Raw genomic sequence first — 26,145 nt, 5'->3', positions numbered from 1 at the left:
ATTTACACTAGTACTCCCCAAATGAAATACCTTCATATAAATCTAACAAAATATGTACAATATCTACATGAGGAAAACTGCAAATTTCTGAAGAAAGAAATTTAAAAACTAAGTAAGTGTATAGATTTTACACATTCATGGAAGACTCAATATTGTCAAGAAATTAGTTCATCTCAACTCGATCTATAGATTCAATGCAACTCCAATTAAAATCCCCACATGTTGTTTCATGGTGTCGACAAATTCATTCTAAAGTTTATATAGATATTGTAAAGACCAAGAATAACTAACACAATATTGAAGGAGAAAAATTCAAAATTGAAGAACTGACACTACTCCCCTACAAGACTTACTATAAACCTATAATAATCAAGAGAGTATAATTTGGTGAACAGGATGTAAATATATTAATGGAACAGAATAGAGAGCTCAGAAATAGATAAACATAGTCAGCTGAGCTTTGACAAAGGAGCAAAGGCAACCCAATGGAAGAAAGGTAGTCTGGTGCTAGATCTACTGGATATACACATGCAAAACAAATTAATCTAGATCAGACCTTATGCCCTTCATAAAAATTAACTCAAAGTAGGACATAGACCTAAGTGTAAAATGCAAAACTGTGAAACTCATAGAAGTTAACATAGGAGAAATTCTAGATGACCTTATTTATGGTGATTACTTAAAAACAAAACAAAACAGGAAAGGCACAATCCATGAAAGAAATAATTGATTAGCTGAACTTATTTAACATTAAAAACTTCCACTCTGCGAAAGGCAATGTCAAGAGAATGAGCACACAAGCCACAAACTGGGAGAAACTATTTACGAAACACACAACTGATAAAGAACTATCCAAAATATACCAAGAACTTTTAGAACTCAACAATAAGAAAACAGACAACCTGATTAAAAATGGGCAAAAGACCTTAAAAGGCACCTCACTGAAGAAAATATACAGATGGCAAATAAGCATATAAAAATGTTCTCAACATCATATGTCATTAGGGAATTGCAAATTAAAACAACAAAGTACCACTGCATATCCATTAGAATGGCCAGAAGTCCCAAACACTGACACCAGATGCTGGTGAGGATTTGGAGCAACAGGAACTCTCATTCATTGCTGCTAAGAATACAAAATAGTACAGCCAACTTGGAAGACAATTTGGCAGTTTCTTACAAAACTAAATATACTCTAACCATATGATTCAGTAGTCACTCTCCTTGATATTATTTACACAAATGGGCTAAAAATTTATGCCCACAAAAACCTGCACACAAATGTTTATAGCAGCTTTGTCCATAACTGCCAAAATTTGGGGGCGGGGGGTGCTTACACTGTTTGTTGTATCATACTCCTGTTTTTTTCCAAACTCTCCATCATCTCCTAAAATTTTTGTTGTTAATAGTACTTTATTGAATTATAGTCAACATACCACAAAGTACACAGATCTTAAGTGTACACAGCTCAATGAATGTAGACAAATGTATACATTTGTCGAAAACCATCACTCACATCAAGATAACATAGAAAGGTCTTGCAACAGTATGACTTTCTTTATCCCTCTTCTGCCCTTGTGCTAGATTTATCATATATTTTACTTCTACATTCTTATTATTTTTGCTTTAAAAAAACAAAAGTCTTTGTTTTAAGTTTTAAAAAAAATTCCCTTATATTTGTTCACATGTTTACATTCTCTAGTTCTCTACATTTCTTTCTGGCAATCTGGGCTTCCATGTGGGATTCTTTCCCTTCAGCCTAAAAAACTTCCTTTAATGTTTCTTGTTGTGTAATTGTGCTAGTAATTAATTCTCTCAGCTTTTATTTGTCTGAAAATATCTAATTTGGCCTTTTTAAAAATTGAAGTACATTTGACATATAACAGTTTCAGGTGCATAACATAATGATTTGATATTTGTAAATATTGCAAAATGATCACCACAATAAGTCGATCATTCATGGTTAAAAATTTTTTTTTGTGATGAGAGCTTTTAAGATCTACTCTTAGCAACTTTCAAATTTACAATACAGTGTTCCTAACTATAGTCACCATGCTGTACATTACTTCCTCATGACTTATTTTGTAACTGCAAGTTTGAACCTTTTGACCCCCTTCGCCCATTTACCCACCCTCTTACCCTCTGCCTCTGGCAACCGTCAGTCTGTTCTCTACATCCATGAACTTGACTGTTTTTTTTTTTTAATTCCACATAAAAGAGAGATTATATGGTATTTGTCTTTCTCTGTCTGACTTATTTCTCTTAGCATAGTGCCCTCAAGGTCGATCCATCTATGTTGTAGCAAATGTCAAGATTTTCCTCCTTTTTTATGGCTGAATAATATTTCATTATATATACATATATATACTATATATATATGTATATGTATCTACCATTTTTAATCCATTTATTCATTGATGAACATTTAAGGTGTTTCCATATCTTGGCTGTTGTAAATAATGTTGCTATGGACAGGGGGATGCTTACATCTTTTTGAATTAGTGTTTTCTTTGGAAAAATACGCAGAAGTAGAATTACTGGATCATATGGTAGTTCTAGTTTTAATTTTTAAGGAACTTCCATTCTGTTTTCCATAGTGGCTACATCAATATACATTCCCACTGACAGTGCATGAGGGTTCCTTTTTCTCCACATCCTTGCCAACATTTATTACTTGTGGTCTTTTTGACTATAGCCTTTCTAACAGGTGTGAGGTGTTATCTCACTGGTTTTTTGTTTGTTTGTTTGTTTTTTGCGGTCCGTGGGCCTCTCACTGTTGTGGCCTCTCCCGTTGAGGAGCACAGGCTCCGGACGCGCAGGCTCAGCGGCCATGGCTCACGAGCCTAGCCGCTTTGCGGCACGTGGGATCTTCCCGGACTGGGGCACGAACCCGTGTCCCCTGCATCGGCAGGCGGACTCTCAACCAGTGCACCACCAGGGAAGCCCCTCATTGGGTTTTGATTTGCATTTCCCTGATGATTAGTGATGCTGAGCATCTTTTCGTGTACCTGTTTGCCATCTGTATGTCTTCTTTGGAAAAATGCCTATTCGGATCTTCTGCCCAATTTTTAATCGAATTGTTTGGGGGGTTTTTGCTATTGAGTTGTATGAGTTCATTGTATATTATGAACACTAACCACTTATCATATATATGGTGTGCAAATATTTTCCATTTGGTAGGTCGCCTTTTCACTTTGTTGATGGTTTCCTTTGGTGTGCAGAAGCTTTTTAGTTTGATGTAGTCCACTCCCCACCCCCCGCCCTGTTTTTTTTTTTTTTTTTTACTTTTGCTGCCTTTGCTTTTGGTGTCAAATCCAAAAATTCATCACCAATATCAACACTTAATACCTATGTTTTCTTCCAAAAGTTTTATGATTTCAGTTCTTATGTTCAAGTCTTTAATCCATTTTGAGTTAATTTTTATGTATAGTGTAGATAGAGGTCCAGCTTCCTTCTTTTGCATGTGACTGTTCAATTTTCCAAATACCATTTATTGAAAAGATTGTCCTTTCCCCATTGTATATTCTTGGCTCCTTTGTCATAAATTAGTTGACCATATATCAATTCATTTCTGGACTCCAGAATAACAAATGACCCAGTGATCTATGTGTCTGTTTTTATGCTAATACCATACTATTTGCTTACAATAACTTTGTAATATAGTTTGAAATCAGCACACATGATACCTCCTTTGTTCTTCTTTCTGACCTTTATTTTTGAAGTATATTTTTTGTTGGGTATAGACTTCAAGTTCACAGGCCCTGTTTCTTTTAAGCCCTTTAAAGCTGTTCTTTCATTGTCTTTTGGCTTCCTTTATTTGCAATGACAAGCCAGCATAATTCTTATTGTTGTCCCTCTAAATGTAATTTGACTATATTTTCTGGATGATTTAAACTTTTTCTTTTCATCTTTGATTTCTACAGTTTAATTATAATGTGACTAGGCATACTGTTCCTTGTATTTATCCTGCTTGGGCTTCACTAGACTTTTTGGACCTGTGTATTGTCTTTCATCAATTTTGAAAAGTCATCTTCTCTTCAAATATTTATTCTGCTCCATTCTCTCTCTCCTCTTCTTCTGGGACTTCAATTATACATATGTCACACTATTTCATATTGTTTCATAGGTTTTTTCTTTTTAAATTAATAGCATTTTAAAGCAATTTTTTTAGATTTACCTAAAATATGAGTGGTAAGTACAGAGAGTTTCCATTTAACCCTTTACCCCCTCATACACACACACAGTCTCCCCTATCATTAACACCTTACATTAGTGTGGTATATTTGTTACAATTGATAAACTAATATTATGCATTATTATTAAAGTCCATAAATTACATTAGGGTTCACTCTTTGTGTTCTGTGGGTTTTGACATATTTATAATGATATGCATCCACCATTACAGTATCATACAGAATAGTTTCAGTGCCCTAAAAACTTCCTGTGCTCTAGCTATTCATTCCTCCCTCCTCCTGGAATCCCCTGGCAATCACTGATTTGTTTTTTTTTTTTACTGTCTTCATAGTTTTATAAACTTTAAGAAGTCCTCTTTATTCCTGGAGACTTTCCTCCCAGAGACATCCTTTTCTGCTTCCACCTATGTGGCTGTTTTCTAGGTCTGTGGAAGACTGTCATCCTAGAGCTTCCTTTCAATGCCCTCTTGGTTTGGATCCACTGTTTCCAAGATTAAAATCCTTCATCTTTCCTGGTTTTCTCCTGGTTTTGCTAGCATACACCCTCAAGTAAGTGCCAAAAAAAAAGGATACATGACAGCTAAACTTTCAGAGACCTCACATATATGAAAATGTTTTTATTCTGCTCTCACATTTGATTAGTTGGGTATATAATTCTAGATTAGAAATAATTTTTCATAGAATTTTGGAAGGGTTTATCTGCTGTCTTCTAGTACCTAGAGTTGCTGCTAAGAAATAGTATATAAATCTGTTTATGGTTCATTTGGAAATGGCTTTTTTCAAGGTATCTAGAAGATTTTAGCATCTTCTCTATATCTTTGCTTTTGCAACATTTTACAGTGATAAGTGTAGGTATGGATCTTTTTTCATGCTTCGTCCTGAGCATTTAGTTGACCTTTTCAACCTGAACACTAAGAAAGTTGCATATTATTTCCTTGATAATTTCCCCCCTCCCCTCCTTTTTTTTTCTTTATTCTCCTTTCTGGTCAGATGTTGGATGACCTGGATTGGTTTTTATCTCATATTTACCACCACTTTATGCTGCTTTCTGTTCTAGGAGATTTCTTTACTTCATTTTCAGTTTTTCTTTCTTCCAGTTTTTTATTTCAGCAATCATATTTATTTTATCTCCAAGAACCCTTTTTTGTTCTCTAATTGTTCCTTTCATATGGTATTCTGTTCTTAATTTATGTAAATTCTCAAATCTCTGAGAATATAATTAAAAATTTTTGTTTTATTTCATTCTGGTCCCTAAATTATCGGTTTCTTCTGAGGAAAGTTTTTCAGTTTGTTTTGCTTGACTTTTCCTTTTCTTGTTGCTGGGTTTTCTTTTATGTTAATGATCCTCAGTTGTCTGATACTTAAGAAGGAAGGTCTCAATAGCTTATGCAGATATACTATGCTGTTGTGAAGGTAGGACCTGTTGTCAGGTCCCCCCTCTGAGACCATCTTCTGCCTGGGACAGGGCAGGACAAAGCTTTATTGACTGATGGGCTTTAGTTTGTGGTGAATGGACATAGAGCTGACTATGAAGTTGTGGACTTTCCACATGCCAGAATGAGTTGTTTTCACTCTGGAACTCCAACAATCACTCTTAAAGCTTTAGCTGTCCCTTAGGTAATCCATTCAATGACTAAAAGTATGATAAATGTTAGCAGTTTCTAAGCACAGGAATGGAGAGAGGAGTAGAGCTGCTGACTGATGCTGTTGTACCATGTACAAACCCTTGATTAATTTCCCTTTTTTAGGCCCCTTTTCTCACTCCTCCTTTAGCTGTATACTATTTCTAAGCTCAGATTTTCCTCCAGTTTCTATTGTCAAATGGATTTCTTTTGTAGGTACCTCGCATATTTAAGGCTGCAGCTTTCTCTACCTGTTTCCATCCTTCAACCTGGTCCTATCTGCTTTCACCTCCGAGAAGTGTGTGACAACAACTATCTCTTCTCCCCTAATTCTCTTCATGGTGATATGTTTTTTCCTTTTTATATTTCTACACTTTTATTTCAGTTAAGCTTTATATGCCCTGTCTGCCATCTTGAACTAGCTTGGTTTTGTTCTTATGTCCTTTTCTTCCTTCACTTAATCAAAACTCTCATTCATTTAGTTTATCAGCTCTCAGGTTGGTGTTGGGCAAGACAGCAAAAAGATTAATTTCAAACAATGTGCTTATTTATGCTAATAAATATCTGGTTAGTAAAATTTCATGAAATATTACTAACTTTAGGAAAAAATATATGAGGCAGAGAAAAATTTTGTAGCCTTGCTGGAAGAAAGATGTTAGGAAGAATAGAACCCGAGAAATCATCATAGGTCCCTTACAGTAATTTTCTGCCTGAAGCAGTCTTCTGTTCACTTACATCCAGGTATAATTTTTTACTTCAGCTGTTAAAATGGGAGCTGGGAAACTACAGCCCATAGGCCAAATCCAGCCCCCTACTTGTTTTATAAAGTTCTGTTGTGCTAAAATGGCAAAGTTGGGTATTTGTAACAGAGGCCATATGACTCACAATGCCAAAAATATTTACTGTCTGATCCTTTACTGAAAAAAAATTTTGATCCATCTCCTAGAAGATCATTCCTGTACTATACCCCCTTTAAATCCTCTTTCAGGAATTGAGCTGCAATTTCATGAGTAACCTTACAGCCCAAATTTCTCTATCACCTCAGATATAATCTGGGTGGGCACCATAAAATCAAAGAATCTTTGTATCTTAAATCAACTGAATTCCATCTTACTTTACTCCCTCTTCCCAGTAACATAGTAACTAAACTTGTTCTGTATACAGTACTCTTATTTTTTAAATAGCAAACATTTGATATTGGTCTATTTGGATTTTTCCTTCCTTCTTGAATTAGTTTTGGTAATTTATGTCTTTCTAGGAGTTTGTTTATTTCATCTAAGTTGTCTAATTTTTTAGCTTGAAGTTGTTTATAATATTTCCTTAACATTCTTTTAATTTCTGTAGGGTCTATAGTGATGTTTCCTCTTTCATTTCTGATTTTGGTGGTTTGTGTCTTCTCTCACTTTTCTTGGTCACTCTAGCTAAAAATTTATCCATTTTGTTGACCTTCTCAAATAATCAATTTTTTGTTTCATTGATTTTCTTTAGTGTTTTACTATTTTCTATTTTATTATTTTCTACTCCAATCTTTTTAATTTCATACATCCTGCTTACTTTTGATTTGGCTTTCTTATCTTTTTCTAACTTTTTAAGATAGATGTTGTGATTGTCAATTTTAGATTATTTATTTCCTTCTAATATATTTTTAAACCTATAAATTTCCCTCTACACACATCGCATTCCTTTAACATTGATATATTCTGTTTTCATTTTTATTCACTTTAAGACATGTTGTAATCCCCTTGTGTTTACCTCTTTGATTCATGATTACCATTTGCATGATATATATTTTTTATCCTTTTATTTTTAGCCTGTTCATTTCACCTGAAGTGTGTTTCTTATAGACACCATATAGTTGGATATTTTTTTAATCCACTATGACAATCTTTGCCTTTTGATTTTAGTCCATTCACATTTAACATAATTACTGATATGGTTAGACTTATGTCTACCATTGCATTATTTCTTATTTGTCATATCTTTTTATTTTTCTGTTCTTACTCTACTGCTTCTTTTGTTTTAACCAAGTATTTTTAGTGTATTATTTTAATTTCTCTGTTAATATTTTAGCTGTATTTTAGAGGCTTTAGTGTGAATGGTTTCTCTAGGAATTACCATAATCACCTTCAACTTTTTACAGTCTACTTCAGTTTAATATTGACGTAATTTGGTATTATATAGCAGCTTTGAGCCAATATACCTCTATATACTATAAACTCAACAATATTTTGTTATTCTTATTGCTTTTAAAAATCTTAAGCTTTTTTAAAAAAAATTGAGATGAAATGAGAAAAACATATATACAATCTTTTATACTTAGACATTTATTTATCATTTTCAGTGCCCTTTATTCTTTCTTATTGGTTCAAATTACCTTGTGTCATTTTCTTTCAACTTAAAGATTTTCTTTAGTATTTCTTCAGCAAAGATGAATTCTCTTTATTTATTTATTTATTTATTTGTCTGAGAATGTCTTTATTTAAGCTTCATTTTGAAGGATGGTTTTACTGGGTATAGGATTCTTGATTGACAGGTTTTTTTTTTTTCTGTACTTCTGAAATGTCACTTTACTGCCTTCTGGCCTCCGTTTTTCCTGATGAAAATGTTGCTGTTAATTGTATTACTGTCCCCATATGTAATGAGTCATTTCTCTTGCCACTTGCAAGATTTTTGCTTTGTCTTTGGCTGTCTTTGGTTTCATTAAATTTGGAAATTTGGACATTATATTTTCAAATATTTTCTCCCCCTTTATCTCTCTCTCTTCTCCTCCTGGGACTCCCCTTATGCATATGTTAATACTCTTGATGGTATTCCATTGCTATCTGAGGCTCTGTTTATGTTTTTCTTCATTCCTTTTTTCTTGTTGTTCTTCAGATTGATTAATCTCTATTGATCTATTTTCAAGTTTGTTGATATTTTCTTTCACAAGCTCAAATATGCTGTTGAACCGCTCCAGTGAATTTTTCATTTCAGTTGTTGTATGTTTCAATTCTAGGTTTTCTTTTATTAAAAAAATGGAAGTTGGCCTGCCTAAAGTTATGGAGCTGCATTAGATAATCTCTTATAATTTTTTAAATTCAATTTATTTAAACTAAAAACAAAAACAGTTCACCCATTTCTCTCATGCCCATTTTCATTTTAAAGTAAATTTTATCTCTTTATTGATATTCTCTATTAAACGGCACCTTTTTATCGTATTTTAATTATTTATACATATTTATAATAGCTGTTTTGAACACTTTGTAAATCCAACACCTGGACTCACTCAGCATCTCTTGATTGCTTTTTTCCTGAGTATGTATCATACTTTCATGTTTCTTTGCACATCTAGTAAATTTGGTTGAAAATTAAACATTTTAATTACACATTATTGCAACTTTGAATTCAGTTTTATTTTTTAGGGTTTTTGTTGTTATTATTATTGTTGTTTTGGTAATTCACATGTACTTAAACTGTGGATTTTAACCTGCCCCATGGTTTGCAGCAGCCAATGGTTCTTATCAGTTTTTTGTTTGTTTATTTTTTTGTTGTTAGCCTATCTTCCTAGCGGTTTCCCTTTTGTCTGCATAGCTTAGTAGTCACCTAATGATTTTCGAGAGACATTGTGTTCAGGCCAATAAGTCTTCCACCCTCTGCCACGTGATCTGTAGGTGGGTTGAAGAATGCATTTAAGGTTGCTGCTAGTACTCAGATCTCACATCATTTTTCTCTTTTTGCCATACTCCTTGAGTCTTCCCTGCATTTGCATACTTGCCCAACTAGCCATGGATATGTAGAGAACTTATTTCAACCATTCAATACCTCTTTCATATCCAATATCTCCCAGTCACATTTTTGGCTGGTCTGCCACTTGCCTCAACTTGGACTGCAACCTCAAACTAGCAAAACTGCATGTTTTCTCTGTCCATTCCCAAACCAGTCTGCCACTTTTAGCCAGCAAGGTCATGGGTTTTCTGCCTCCACTCCATATCAAATCCACTCCACCTCCTCTGGCAGGAAAGCTGCTGGTTTTTACTTCCAACTCCATGCTGGTATAACTAGTTTTTCCCACCTGAGCTGAAGTGGGGGAGAAGGGTGAGAAGAATGGTAGCAATCCCAAGCAGGAAGGCCTCAGACTCTCAGTGATCCTACCCAAAACTCTAGCATTTTTTTCAAGAATAACTGCTTCTCAATTTGATAACTGCCTTTGGTCAGTTTTCAAGGTCCTGAAATGGTTGCTTTTATTATTTTATACAGTTTTATATGTAGACTTTTTTATTGAAATAAACTGTCAACTTCTTCATGTTATCATTGTTGGAAATCCTATATCCAACTTATTTTTATGTCCCCTGATTTAGCAATTTTGATTGGGTATTTGTTATACAATCAAACACTTGTTTAGACCAACCTACATGTTTACAATTCTTTTTGTTCATTTTTCCTTCCTTTATAGTCCTATGTCCTCATTCCTAAAGCATATCTTCTAATAGTTTTTCTGCCAGTAAAAATGGAATATATTCTTAGATATATTTGCTTGACAATATCTTTCATTTGTCCTTTTCTTGAATGATAGTTTAACTTGCTGCAGAATTCAACATTGGATATTTTATCTCTGTACTTTGAAGACCTTATTTCATTATCTTCCAGCTTCTGTTGTTGCTGTTGAGAATTGAGAATCTGCTCTAATGTTTATTTCTTTATGACTAATCTATATTTTTCCCTCTAGATTCTTTAAGGCATTATTTTTGTTTTTGCTGATCTGTAGTTTCTCAACATTGTGTCTAAGTATCTATTTATTTTTATGTAATCCTGGTGAGAATTTATTTTACTTCCTGTGTCCAAATCAATACAGAATTGATTATGATTTTAATCAATTCTATAAATTCGTTAAGCCAATTTTCTTCTCAAATATTGTCTCTTTTTCACTCTTTCTATTCTGTTTCTGAAATTACTATTAGATATATTTTACATCTTTTCCAAAATCTAAATATCTCATATTTTCCATCTCATTTTTCTTGTTATGCTACATTCTAGGTAATTTCCTCATATCTACCAGTTTACCATATTTCTCTTTTCAGCTGTATCTAGCCTGCTGTTTAAGGTATCTAGTGATTTTTAAAATTTCAGTAATTATTTATGGTTTCTTTCTAAATGTTGTATTTGAGTCTTTTACAATGCTTCCAGGTATTTCTTTTCTTATGTCTTAAGTATTTTTTTAATTGTCTTGAGTTTCTTTGAAAATACATATTTTATATTGTCTATCTACTGGTTCTGTTAGCTGAAGTTTTTGGATATCTAAGCCCATTCTTTGTTGTATCTATCAGCTTTTGTTCATGGGGATTACTTCTTATTTTGTAAGTTTTTATTATAAATTCAGATTCAGTGGGGTTTTGTCTTTGAGACTTTATGCAGTCTGGAATCAGGAGTGTCTATTAGTGATATTTTGAACTAGCATCTACCAAGTGCCCTAGGGATAGTTCCATGGGAAGATACATTTTATTCCAAATTCAGGGTTTGGGGCTTCCTAAACCATACAAATCATGTAAATTTGAGCCCCAAACATAAGTTAGTTGAAGCCTGTATGAACTCTCAGAAGTGATTTTGCCACCCAGAGACCAGCTAAGACAAACAATCTGCTTTGTCTTCTCCCTTTGTCAGTAGAATAATAATTTCTGGTTCATTCTTTTAGTAAGAGTTCAGTCCTTTAAGTATTCCAATTTTGTGGAGTGGTTACAGTCAGAGAGGAGGGGACAAGAATCTTATTTCTAACTTCCTGCCTTGAGTTTGTCAAAATTCTCCTCTTTTACCCTTGACAGATTGGTGCCACCAAAAAGGAGTCACAGCTAAAGAATACACTTAAGCTGTTTCAAGGACCTGAAAAAAAACATTAGAAATTATGATTCATAGTAAATGAAGGTAGCTATTTAATTTGCAGATGGCAGTTTGCAGTATCACCTTCTGTCCTTTATAGAAATCTATGAATTCCCTCTGTGAGTAGGGACTTTCCTTAGTACCTAGTTGACAGAAATAATATGTCTACTACCTTATCATTACTCATCCTGTCCACCTCTACTTCCTATACATAATCTAAGATACTTTTCATTCTCTCAAAGACCAGGTTTACTTTTTTCTCAGCCTTTGTCCCCTTTAATAATTTACACCCAAACATCAACTGAGCTATCCTTTCAATACAAATACTTAGTCTGCTGCCATGAAAAAATGTGGCACACTGTTTGTGACCACCTAGAGGGGTGGGATAGGGAGGGTAGGAGGGAGGGAGACGCAAGTGGGAAGAGATATGGGGACATATGTATATGTATAACCGATTCACTTTGTTATAAAGCAGAAACTAGTACACCATTGTAAAGCAATTATACTCCAATAAAGATGTTAAAAAAAAATGTGGCACACTTCCACTATGATCTTCAATAAATTTGAGAACTCATCACAACAAATCATATTCCTGGTGAAAAATCTACTTTAAAATATAAAATGAAGTAAATCCCTTCATATTGCCATGACATTTAAAAAATGTCATATATTATGAGAAAGCTTAGCACTTTAAAGGATTCACATATAGTTTAAAGCTATTTTTTAATAAAAATACTTTTTTTTAGATTGACAAGGACTTTGGAATATATGTTAAACAGACATTTCTTTAACCACACTAGCAAGCAACATTAGTGTACATTATGTATCATTATATAGGATTGGCTATTAATATATTCGATGAAATCAAATTCCTCTCATATGTATATATCTATGTCTAGGTAGATATATAGACATGCACTTTTTTATATTTCAGGAGCTATACTTTTTATGGTATGGTGTGTCACCTGGTCATTCTCAGGCCCTGAAGTTCTTCCTGATGGAAGTTTATTTGGACTGTTAATTATCTTTTATGGTGCTGTTATTGGTGGGAAACTTTTGGAAATCATTAGAATACCTTCAGTGCCTCAACTTCCCCCTGTTCTTGGTAAGTGAATAATTAGCTCTCATTTTTTTGTCATTGACCACATGTAAATTATGACTATATTCTAGTCAGAGTAGATATAATTTAGAACTATTTCAATGTAATATGATCTATATAGCTTTTTTATATGTGTACTTATTATATATGTGTAAATATAGCTTGTTTATAGAAGTATTTATTCTCTATACACACACAGATTTTTCCTGAAATATATTTTAAAGTACTTAAAATATACTCAGTATATGATTCTTGTTGCTTTATCATTTAATAGGACATTTTTTACTTAACTTTACATATATTGTAGAAAAGGAAAAATTTGAAAAAAACTGAATTTTTCTGTAGATAACCTATTTCAAATACAATTACAAGATTCAAATGTTATAGTGACTAGGGCACCAAAAGGTTTTATAGTTTTTGGGTGAGCTGTTTGAGCATCTCCACTATGTATATTCATCAATGCATCACCTGTCTAAACAATGGTACCCCCTATTTCTTCATCACCATTATTATAATTCTCCAGGCAGAGGAAAATTAGTGGAAGAACTTCTATCAGAGGTGCATTATATCTTCTAAGTATTCAATACATTCAAATATTTAGTTACTGTCAATAGAGGTAATCACTCTCGCTTAACTCTAACACCCTTTCTGTGTTCAAAACACCCATTCAGCACCTCCCAAGTATTTACTGAATCTTTTTTCCTCCTCTCCAAAACTTCTGCTTTTGTCCTAGCTCAGCCTCTTTGTTTCTAACCATTCCATGGACTATGGCAGAGCTTTCTATCTGGTATCTCCTTCAGTTTTATGTCTATCTAGTTTGCCAAGGCCATCACATAGAAAATACAAGACTCATTATCTCACTTCCTGCCTAAAACTTTCCCATGGTGCCTTACTCTGCCAAAACAGGGGAGGGTAGAGGGTAGGGGTAGCTTTCCATGATCTGGCCCCTCCAGCCCATTCCCCACTCCCATCCTACTCCTTTATGTTCCAGCAATACTGAATTGCTTGTTGCACCCCATTGACATATATCATTTCTTATATCCATTCCTTGATTTATGCTGTTTCCTCTACTTGCATGTAACCTGCCCTTCACCAAAGTAGCGAGAGACATAGTGTGTTTGAAGAAGGGAAATTAAACATTTCTGTTTTCTCTCTTGGGAAAATGAACTGAATCAGACATGGTTTATTTTCTTTCTTCTAAGGGATGTTACTGGCTGGTTTTACCGTTAGGAATGTTCCATTCCTCAGTGATCACGTCTATATTAGTAACACAATGTCTTCAACTTTAAGAAACACTGCCCTTACCATTATTCTAGTGCAAGCTGGGCTTGGACTCGATCCACAGGTAGATTTCCAATTATACCTTGAGTATAATTATTTTCAATATTAGAGGCTGGTGGAAAAGAAAAAGAGGCAGAATTTTTCTTACAGCTGTTCCAGGTAGAGCAAAACTAAGACAAAGAACAAAGATTTTGTAGAAACATTGACACCTTAATTTCTACTTCTGGTTATATTACTGATATGAAAAGAAATCTCTGTGATATAAGATCTCTATTGGAGATAATCTTTAATTATTTACATAGAGATAAATGTCCCTTATGCAACATTTGTATCATTTTAGAGTTGTGGCTCTTCTGTGAAGAACTATTTACTTTTCTGTTAACAAAGGATAAGGTCATCCTGTAAAAGGTTATTGCTTTGGTTTTGTTTTCTCAGAATGATTAAGAATTTCAATAATACTATTGTTTCATGATTTTTTCCCACAGAACTTGTTCCTGATTATCTTTACATTTTTGTAAAAGCTAATCTTTTCAAATATTTCTTAAAATATTACTGTCTAGGGATCATAAATCTATTGGGGTTTTTTAAGATGGATATTCATGAATATACCAGCTATTCAGGATATAACAAATGTGGCAAATATATAAGACTGGTGGAAGTATCTTAAGAGCATAAATAATTATAGACAGTGATAATTTATTGTATTATCCAGTAGAAAATTTGAACCAATAAGAAAATTTTAAAGTTTTCCCTTTCAGTTAATTATGCAGTTTTTAAGTGATTTTCTCTTTTGGCATAATTATTACCGCTAATCAAACAGTTCATCCCTACAAGTTAACTGATGGAGGTAAACCTACAGGTTACTTTCATTATACTATTTACTAGGAAGATTAAGGGAGGTAGAAATAGTTATTTACTCACAGAGAAATAGGTCATTTTTAATAATTAAAATACAAGTGTTTTATAAACTATGAAATAGTTTATAATCCAATATATGATGACATAAAATGAGCTGCATTAGCATTTAAAGCCCAATGTGACATCTGGAATGTATTTCAATATTTGCTTAAAATAATTTTCTTATTGCCCAGTATAGGTTTGTCTAAATGTGACTATGTTTATATTTCAGGCTTTGAAGCATTTGAAAGGAGTTTGTTTAAGATTGTCTATGGGTCCATGCCTCATAGAGGCATGTTCAACTGCTGTTGTTTCCCACTTCCTTATGAATTTTCCCTGGCAATGGGGATTTCTATTAGGGTAACTTTTTCTCATTTTTCTCTATGAAAATATTCAGTTAAAATTCATGGTTTTAAATTATTGAAATATTTAGAATATTGTATAGACAAGATTATCATTAAAATTATTTTCACAATGGTAGAAAATCTTGGAAATCAGTTGGTCAGAAACAGAGCCATGTCCTAAATCTACTATATCCTTAACAAATATTCATAGTCTCTAAATGCTTAATGCCAAGATAATTCACGTCATCAATTTATTTTTTCCTCCTATACTGTAATCTATCTCTATTTTTAACCTATCTAATGACTTCTTCCTTATATACCGTATGTACATAGATATAAAATCTGTATCTATTATATGTAATATATGTATTATATATGAAAGATATTTTGTATAGATGTAGATATTATAACAAAAAACAGCAAACACTATTTTCCTAGATCCAATGTCCCAACTATTATTATCCACCATCCATTTCCCTTCATGTCCAAATTCCTCAGAATAATAGTCTATAATCATTATCTCTGTATCCTGAGCTTCTTTTCATTTTTCAATCCATTTAACTTTTGCCTCCACTTATCCATTCCAGTGGATGCCATGTGCATTTCTAAAAGATAAGGGCATTCTCTAACTAAATTAACAACAATTTCTTATTATCCTTAGGTGATTTTTTAAAAAATTTTGATCTACTCAATATTTGGTAGAATCTTTGAATCAGTCAAAGGATTGTGTATCCATTTTTTTGTCCAGGTCTTGAATATATCTTTTATCTCTCCTCAGTTCTCTTTTATTATGTCCTTTTGTAACTCCCCCCTCCATATCTATTAAGTTTTTCTTTATATTTCTCATCTGCTTGCCTTTGCAGTACACACTGGAAGATTTTCTCTTCTCAGTCCTCTAGCTTATTAACTCACTCTACAGTTATGTCCCTATCACCTATTTATTTATTTAACTTTGGCAATTAATTGTTAATTTCTAAGAACAATAGTTAAATGCTATGAACAGATAGAGTATACTTTCATGATTCTGAGGATATTTAGTTATTCTGAAGTCATGTTCTTGTTGTTCTCTTTTTAGTATATCTCTTTCCTTGGGCATAAATTATTCCATTTGATGAACATCGTGCCTCAATTCAAAGTGTTGGCTTTCCCCAAATATTTGGTGACACTTTAATGGGTACTCATTTTTTTAATTGAAACTTCCTATTAACCTGTGCTTTGTTTTATCTGTTTGCTATTGCTTTCTTGCAGGAAATAGGCCAGTCATGCTACCAAGCAAGTTTCCTTAGAAGCTCAGGCTGAGATTAAGATTTTTCTTTGGCCACACCTCGTAGCTTGTGGGATCTTAGTTCCCCACCCAGAGATTGAACCTGGGCCACAGCAGTGAAAGTGCCAAGTCCTAACCACTGGACTCCCAGGGAATTCCCTAAGATTCTTATGCAAATGATTTATTAAGGGAGCTCTCAGTAGAAACCTCTGAGTGAAGAAAGACAAATAGGAGTGTGGGAAAAGTCAGTGGTTCCAAAACTTTGCTACCCATTAAAATCACCTGGGGAGTTTTTGAAAATCCCAGAAATTAGAGGAGTGATGTCACAAGATGACAGAATAGGAAACTCCAGGCTCACTTTCCCACATGGAGACACTCTCATAACAATATGAGGACCAGATTACCTTTATGGTAACTCCAGAAACCACTTGAGAGGTAGGTTATATATAGCATTCCATGCAAGCACAGTGCCAAGAAGAGGCACAATGGAGCAATTAGAACATTCCATTGCACTTACCCACCATACCCCACGTCCCTCCTACAGAGCAAGGGCAATCAGGAGGAAACTCCCAATTCTTGAGTTCTCCCTCAGGAGGAAAAGAAAAAGCTGGAACATGTGTCTCATATTCTGGCTTTTAAAGAGGCTGCCCAAGGCACTGGTTTCTGTCTCATCTGACTTGGAACATTGACAGAAAAGAGAGTGGCACATTTTAGATGCCCGAGGTCCACTGAGAAAAAAGGTGAGTCTTGTGCATTGCTTTACTCCAGAGATATTGATTGCAGTACTGCTGATAGATACCTGGGGTTACTCTGGAGTAGGAAAAAGCCAAAGTCCAGCTGGAGATAATGCCCCAAAGCCTGGAGAAGGCACATTCCAGAAAGGTTTGAGAGACTCCCAGAATCGTTAGCTGGGATGATTGGTGAAGGTCTTTCCCTAGTGAAGAATTTCATAAAGACCAGGCGAGGTGGCTGTTTTTTCAAATATCCAATTTCCAACAAAAGATAACAAGGCATACAAAGAAACAGGGACTCAGGGCTCAATCAAAGGAACAAAATAAAATTCCAGAAACCAACCCTAAACAAATGGAAATGTATTACTCAACAAAGAATTCAAAATAACCATCATAAAAATGCTCAGTGAGCTCAAAGATGTTGCAGACATCTAAAAGAAACCAGGAAAATGATGCATGAACAAAGTGAGAATACCAACAAGGATATAGAAACTATGAAAAAAAGAACCAAAAATAAATGCTGGAGCTGTAGAATATGATAACTTGAAAAATTGACTAGAGGGGATCAATAGCAGACTGGATCGGATGAAAAAAAAGAATCAGTGAACTTGAAGACAGGTTATTTGAAATTATAGAATCAGTGGAGCAAAAAAAAAGCAAGGAAAGTGAAGAGATCCTAAGGGACTTGTGGGATGCCATTTAACGGGCCAACCTATGCATTATGGGAGTTTCAGAAAGAGAAGAGAGAAATAAATGGTCAGAAATCCTATTTGAAGAAATAATGGGCCAAAACCTCCAAATTTGAGGAAGGAAATGGACATACAAATTCAAGATGATCAAAAAACTCCCATTAAGATAAAACCAAAGAAACCTACACTGAAACACATTGTACTCAAGCTGTCAAAAGTCACAGAAAGTGAGAATCTTAAAAACAACAAGAGAAAAGCAAGAGCTCCCTTAAGATAATAGTTGGATTTTTCAGTGGAAACCTTGCAGGCCAGAAGGGAATGGGATGATACATCCAAAATGCTGAAAGGAAAAAAAATGGCCAACCAAGAATACTATATCTAGCAAACCACATGTAAAAACTTCATGACGTTGAATTTGACAATGATTTCTTGGATATGACACTAAAAGCACAGGCAACAAAAGCAAAACTAGGTGGGACTGCATAAAACTTAAAAACGTCTGCACAGCAAAGGAAACAACTAACAAAGTGAAAAGGCATCCCACAGAATGGGAGAAAATAATTGCAAACCATATATCTGAAAAGAGATCAATATTCAGAGTATGTAAAGAACTCCTACAACTCAACAAATTTTAAAAAATAACTAAATAATGGGCAAAGGATTTGAATAGACACTTCTATAAAGGACATATACAAATGGCCAACAAGCATCTGAAAGTACTCAACATTTATAATCATTAGAAAAATGCAAATCAAACCACAATGAGATAACACCTCATACCCATTAGGATAGTTACTATTTTTTAAAAAGCTAGAAAATAACAAGTGTTGACACAGACGTGGAGAAATTGGAACATTCGTACACTGCTTTTGGGAACATAAAATGGGCAGCTGCTATGGAAAATAGTTTGGAGTTTCCTCAAAAAACTGAAAGTAAAATTACCATTTAATCCAATAATGCCACTTCTGGGTATATATCCAGAACAACTGAAAGTAGGATCTCAAAGAGATATTTGCACGCCCATGTTCATTGCAACATAATTCACAATAGCCAAGAGGTAGAGGCAGCCCAAATATCCATGGACAGATGAATGGATAAAGAAAATGTGGGATACATACACACACACACACACACACACACACACACACACACAGAGGAATATTATTCAGCTGTAAAAAAGAAGGAAGTCCTGTCTCATTCTACAGCATGGATAAACCTTGAGGACATTATGTTGAGTGAAATAAGCTGGGACAAATACTGTATGATTCCACTGATATGTCTAGAGTAGTCAAAATCATGTTAACAGAAAGTAGAATGGTGGTTGTCAGGGGCTTGGGTGAGGGGGAAAAGGGTGTTGTTCAATGAGTATAGAGTTTCAGTTTTGCAAGATGAAAAAGTTCTAAGTATATGTTACACAACAATGTGAGTATCATTAGCACTACTGAACTGTATACACTTAAAAATAAAGTTAATTTTATATTATGTATTTTTTACAACAATTAAAAAACTTTACAGTATCCCAGTATTCAGGTCAAACTTCATCCTAGATCCGATCAGAATGTCTTGGAATGTGAATCCAGGCATCAGCATTTTTTAAGGATCCCAAGTACATGGTAAGATCACTGTCAGTGATCCCTGCTTTCTGATATTTAAACTTTTGTTTAAATGTGGGCTGGACTTACTTACTTCTAATGGACAGAATACCGCAGAAGTGATAGGATATTTCTTCTAAGAAGATTAGGTCATAAGAAGACAATGGCTTCTGTCTTCCTTGTTCTCTCTTGCACTCTCTTTAATTGCTTGTCTTGGGGGAAGACAGCTGCCATGTTGCGAGCAGCCTTGCAGAGAAGCCCTCATGGCAAGAGGCTGAACCTATCAACGGCCATGTGAGTAAACTTGAAAGCAGATCTTTTCCCATCCACCTCATGAGAGACCTTGGGTAGGAAGAGGCATACAGCTAAGCCATACCCAGACTCCTGACCCACAGAAGTTGTGAGATAATAAATGTGTGTTGTTTTAAGCTTCTAAATTTGGGCATGATTTGTTAAGCAGCAGCAGATAGATAGGTGGTTCCAATGTGCAGTAAAGTTCAGGAACCACTGAACTGGGCAAATATGTGTTTTCAGAGAATTCTAGGCTCTTCTTGAGTCCCTAGGGAAATCTTGATTATAAACTGCACCAGAGAGGTTGTACAGCCAGAGGCAAAGAAGCTAAACTGTTAGACCCTCACATCAGTCAGTCACTGGCAGGAGCTGTCTGGAAGGGGGAAGTGGTGAACCTCCTTAGCATCCACAGGTAAGCTCTTGTTATCAGGGCAAGGCTCCCAGAAAGCTGCAGTTGTCAGTGGTTAGCAGGCAACAAGCAGCAGCTGGGGCACATGTACACTGGCCTGGCAAATGGGTTCTGGTGGGGACCATGCGCATCACTACTGCAGCATTTAGAAGGTGAATGTGGAAGAGACAAGGCAAGTTTCTGGATGGGATATACGAACAGAAGGTATTCTGAGCAGGAATTTCCCCATTCCTCAGGGGTGTCATCAACCACCCCAGAAATTTTCTCATTTGCCTTTGTGACTTAGGTGCCCATACTCATTGTTCCTTCTTTTGGGCAGATGTCTTCCTTACTGACTTGTTCAAGAGGTAGGAATGGTGTGGAGACTACATCTGACTGGCCATTCTTATGGCGGTACTCTAAGTAATTACCATTTGATTTCCTCAGAGGTGCCTCCTACTCCCAGGATCTGCCTTCTGGGCTTGGGACATTTTTAGGAGTACACCATATCTTCTGTAGCAATCTTATACACTTTTTGGCTTATGGTTTCCTTTCTCAATCCTAAACTGTCTGTCTCTAATCTTCCTGTATACACTTAGTTTCTTGTCCATTGAGGATTCCTCTTTTGTCTTCTAGCTAGGTTATGGATTCTCCTATTATTTTCTTTTCTTTTTTTAAAATAATATATATTTAATAAAATTAGGGTTATATCATACATGCTGCGTTTTTTTGTTTGAATTTCAAAATTGTATTAAATATCATCACAATTCTAATAATTAAATATTAAAAATGACAAAATTAAATAGGAAATAATTTTGAACCTTAAATAGTAGTCCACGTTTACTTAGAGGAGGATGAGGAGGTAGTTTGAATTTTTTTTCCCCACCCCACCACGGCTTTCCCCCCTTGGTGTCCATACGTTTGTTCTCTACATCTGTGTCTCAACTTCTGCCCTGCAAACCGGTTCATCTGTGCCATTTTTCTAGGTTCCACATACATACGTTAATATACGATATTTGGTTTTTTCTTTATGACTTACTTCACTCTGTATGAGTCTCTAGATCCATCCATGTCTCAACAAATGATCCAATTTCGTTCCTTTTTATAGCTGAGTAATATTCCATTGTATATATGTACCACATCTTCTTTATCCATTCATCTGTCGATGGGCATTTAGGTTGCTTCCATGACCTGGCTGTTGTAAATAGTGCTGCAATGAACAATGGGGTGCGTGTGTCTTTTTGAATTATGGTTTTCTCTGGGTATATGCCCAGTAGTGGGATTGCTGGATCATATGGTAATTCTGTTTTTAGTGTTTTAAGGAACCTCCATACTGTTCTCCATAGTGGCTGTATCAATTTACATTCTCACCAACAGTGCAAGAGGGTTCCCTTTTCTCCACACCCTCTCCAGCATTTGTTGTTTGTAGATTTTCTGATGATGCCTATTCTAACTGGTGTGAGGTGATACCTCACTGTAGTTTTGATTTGCATTTCTCTAATAATTAGTGATGTTGAGCAGCTTTTCATGTGCTTCTTGGCCATCTGTATGTCTTCTTTGGAGAAATGTCTATTTAAGTCTTCTGCCCATTTTTGGATTGGGTTGTTTGTTTCTTTAATATTGAGCTGCATGAGCTGTTTATATATTTTGGAGATTAATCCTTTGTCTGTTGATTTGTTTGCAAATATTTTCTCCCATTCTGAGGGTTGTCTTTTTTTTTTTAACATCTTTATTGGAGTATAATTGCTTTACAATGGCGTGTTAGTTTCTGCTTTATAACAAAGTGAATCAGTTATACGTATACATATGTTCCCATACCTCTTCCCTCTTGCGTCTCCCTCCCTCCCACCCCTCTAGGTGGTCACAAACCACCTAGCTGATCTCCATGTGCTATGTGGCTACTTCCCACTAGCTAGCTATTTTACGTTTGGTAGTGTATATATGTCCATGCCACTCTCTCACTTTGTCACAGCTTACCCTTCCGCCTCCCCATATCCTCAAGTCCATGCTCTAGTAGGCCTGTGTCTTTATTCCTGTCTTACCCCTAGGTTCTTCATGACCTTTTTTTTTTTTCTTAGATTCCATATATATGTGTTAGTATATGGTATTTGGTTTTCTCTTTCTGACTTACTTCACTCTGTATGACAGACTCTAGGTCCATCCACCCCACAACAAATAACTCAATTTCGGTTCTTTTTATGGCTGAGTAATATTCCATTGTATATATATGCCACATCTTCTTTATCCATTCATCTGTTGATGGACACTTAGGTTGCTTCCATATCCTGGCTGTTGTAAATAGAGCTGCAATGAACATTTTGGTACATGACTCTTTTTGAATTATGGTTTTCTCAGGGTATATGCCCAGTAGTGGGATTGCTGGGTCGTATGATAGTTCTATTTGTAGTTTTTTAAGGAACCTCCATACTGTTCTCCATAGTGGCTGAACCAATTCACATTCCCACCAGCAGTGCAAGAGTGTTCCCTTTTCTCCACACCCTCTCCAGCATTTATTGTTTCTAGATTTTTTGATGATGTCCATTCTGACTGGTGTGAGATGATATCTCATTGTAGTTTTGATTTGCATTTCTCTAATGATTAATGATGTTGAGCATTCTTTCATGTGTTTGTTGGCAATCTGTATATCTTCTTCAGAGAAATGTCTATTTAGGTCTTCTGCCCATTTTTGGATTGGGTTGTTTGTCTTTTTGTTATTGAGCTGCATGAGCTGCTTGTAAATTTTGTGGATTAATCCTTTGTCAGTTGCTTCATTTGCAAATATTTTCTCCCATTCTCAGGGTTGTCTTTTCGTCTTGTTTATTTTTGTTTTTATTTCCATTTCTCTAGGAAGTGGGTCAAAAAGGATCTTGCTGTGATTTATGTCATACAGTGTTCTGCCTATGTTTTCCTCTAAGAGCTTGATAGTGTCTGGCCTTACATTTAGGTCTTTAATCCATTTTGAGTTTATTTTTGTATATGGTGTTAGGGAGTGTTCTAATTTCAGCCTTTTACATGTAGCTGTCCAGTTTTCCCAGCACCACTTATTGAAGAGACTGTCTTTTCTCCATTGTATATCCTTGCCTCCTTTGTCATAGATTAGTTGACCATAGGTGTGTGGGTTTCTCTGGGCTTTCTATCTTATTCCATTGATCTCTGTTTCTGTTTTTGTGCCAGTACCAAATTGTCTTGATTATTGTAGCTTTGTAGTATAGTCTGAAGTCAGGGAGTCTGATTCCTCCAGCTCCATTTTTTCCCCTCAAGACTGCTTTGGCTATTCGGGGTCTTTTGTGTCCCCATAGAAATTTTAAGATTTTTTGCTCTAGTTCCATAAAAACTGCTATTGGTAATTTGATAGGGATTGCATTGAATCTGTAGATTGCTTTGGGTAGTATAGTCATTTTCACAATATTGATTCTTCCAATCCAAGAACATGGTATATCTCTCCATCTGTTGGTATCATCTTTACTTTCTTTCATCAGTGTCTTATAGTTTTCTGCATACAGGTCTTTTGTCTCCCTAGATAGGTTTATTCCTAGGTATTTTATTCTTTTTGTTGCAATGGTAAATGGGAGTGTTTCCTTAATTTCTCTTTCAGATTTTTCATCATTACTGTATAGGAATGCAAGAGATTTCTGTGCATTAATTTGTATTCTGCAACTTTACCAAATTCATCGATTAGCTCTAGTAGTTTTCTGGTGGCATCTTTAGGATTCTCTATGTATATTATCATGTCATCTGCAAACAGTGACAGTTTTACTTCTTCTTTTCCAATTTGTTTTCCTTTTATTTCTTTTTCTTCTCTGATTGCTGTGGCTAGGACTTCCAAAACTATGTTGAATCATAGTGGTGAGAGTGGACATTCTTGTCTTGTTCCTGATCTTAGAGGAAATGCTTTCAGTTTTTCACCATTGAGAATGATGTTTGCTGTGGGTTTGTCTTATATGGCCTTTATTATGTTGAGGTAGGTTCCCTCTATGCCCACTTTCTGGAGAGTTTTTATCATAAATGGGTGTTGAATTTTGTCAAAAGCTTTTTCTGCATCTATTGAGATGATCATACGGTTTTTATTCTTCAATTTGTTAATATGGTGTATCACACTGATTGATTTACGTATATTGAAAAATCCTTGCATCCCTGGAATAAATCCCACTTGATCATGGTGTATGATCCTTTTAATGTGTTGTTGGATTCTGTTTGCTAGTATTCTGTTGAGGATTTTTGCATCTATATTCATCAGTGATATTGGTCTGTAATTTTCTTTTTTTGTAGTATCTTTGTCTGGTTTTGGTATCAGGGTGATGGTGGCCTCATAGAATGAGTTTGGGAGTGTTCCTTCTTCTGCAGTGTTTTGAAAGAGTTTGAGAAGGATGGGTGTTAGCTGTTCTCTAAATGTTTGATAGAATTCACCTGTGAAGCCATCTGCTCCTGGACTTCTGTTTGTTGGAAGATTTTTAATCACAGTTTCAATTTCATTACTTGTGATTGGTCTGTTTACGTTTTCTATTTCTTCCTGGTTCTGTCTTGGAAGGTTATACCTTTCTAAGAATTTGTCCATTTCTTCCAGGTTGTCCATTTTATTGGCATAGAGTTGCTTGTAGTAGTCTCTTAGGATGCTTTGTATTTCTGCAGTGTCTGTTGTAACTTGTCCTTTTTTATTTCTAATTTTATTGATTTGGGTCCTCTCCTGCTTTTTCTTGATGAGTCTGGCTAATGATTTGTCAATTTTGTTTATCTTCTTAAAGAACCAGCTTTTAGTTTTATTGATCTTTGCTATTGTTTTCTTTGTTTCTGTTTCATTTATTTCTGCTCTGATATTTATGATTTCTTTCCTTCTGCCAACTTTGGGTTTTGTTTGTTCTTCTTTCTCTAGTTCCTTTAGGTGTAAGTTTAGATTGTTTATATGAGATTTTTCTTGTTTCTTGAGGTAGGCTTGTATAGCTATAAACTTCCCTCTTAGAACTGCTTTTGCTGCATCGCATAGGTTTTGGATCGTCGTGTTTTCATTGTCATTTGTCTCTAGGTATTTTTTGATTTCCTCTTTGATTTCTTCAGTGATGTCTTGGTTATTTAGTAACGTATTGTTTAGCCTCCATGTGTTTGTGTTTTTTTACATTTTTTTCCCTGTAATCTATTTCTAATCTCATAGCGTTGTGGTCAGAAAAGATGATTGATACGATTTCAATTTTCTTAAATTTACTGAGGCTTGATTTGTGACCCAAGATGTGATCTATCCTGGAGAATGTTTCGTGCGCACTTGAGAAGAAAGTGTAATCTGCTGTTTTTGGATGGAATGTCCTATAAATATCAATTAAATCTATCTGGTCTATTGTGTCATTTAAAGCTTCTGCTTCCTTATTTATTTCCATTTTGGATGATCTGTCCATTGGTGTAAGTGAGGTGTTAAAGTCCCCCACTATTATTGTGTTACTGTCAATTTCCTCTTTTATAGCTGTTAGCAGTTGCCTTATGTACTGAGGTGCTCCTATGTTGGGTGCATATATATTTATAATTGTTATATTTTCTTCTTGGATTGATCCCTTGATCATTATGTAGTGTCCTTCCTTGTCTCTTGTAACATTCTTTATTTTAAAGTCTATTTTATCTGATATGAGTATTGCTACTCCAGCTTTCTTTTGATTTCCATTTGCATGGATTATCTTTTTCCATCCCCTCACTTTCAGTCTGTATGTATCCCTAGGTCTGAAGTGGGTCTCTTGTAGACAGCATATATATGGGTCTTGTTTTTGTATCCGTTCAGCAAGCCTGTGTCTTTTGGTTGGAGCATTTAATCCGTTCACGTTTAAGGTAATTATCGATATGTATGTTCCTATGACCATTTTCTTAATTGTTTTGGGTTTGTTTTTGTAGGTCCTTTTCTTTTCTTGTTTCCTACTTAGAGAAGTT

General features: G+C 34.9%; 1 protein-coding gene across 1 annotated transcript in view; it reads left to right on the top strand.

Moving 5' to 3' along the window:
* SLC9B1 (solute carrier family 9 member B1) overlaps positions 1-26,145 on the top strand; it is a 47,336-nt gene that overhangs the window by 6,688 nt on the left and 14,503 nt on the right. Inside the window, exons 3-5 of the mRNA XM_029235474.1 lie at positions 12,600-12,770; positions 13,967-14,109; positions 15,175-15,302. Coding sequence (XP_029091307.1) covers positions 12,600-12,770; positions 13,967-14,109; positions 15,175-15,302 — 442 coding nt within the window. The remainder of the gene's footprint in view (positions 1-12,599; positions 12,771-13,966; positions 14,110-15,174; positions 15,303-26,145) is intronic.

Source organism: Monodon monoceros, unplaced genomic scaffold (assembly GCF_005190385.1).
Source record: "Monodon monoceros isolate NGI ecotype Baffin Bay Population unplaced genomic scaffold, NGI_Narwhal_1 Super_Scaffold_20, whole genome shotgun sequence".
NCBI classification, from domain to species: domain Eukaryota; kingdom Metazoa; phylum Chordata; class Mammalia; order Artiodactyla; family Monodontidae; genus Monodon; species Monodon monoceros.
Note: the sequence above shows the minus strand (reverse complement) of the source record. Positions and strands in the feature narration are given on the sequence as shown.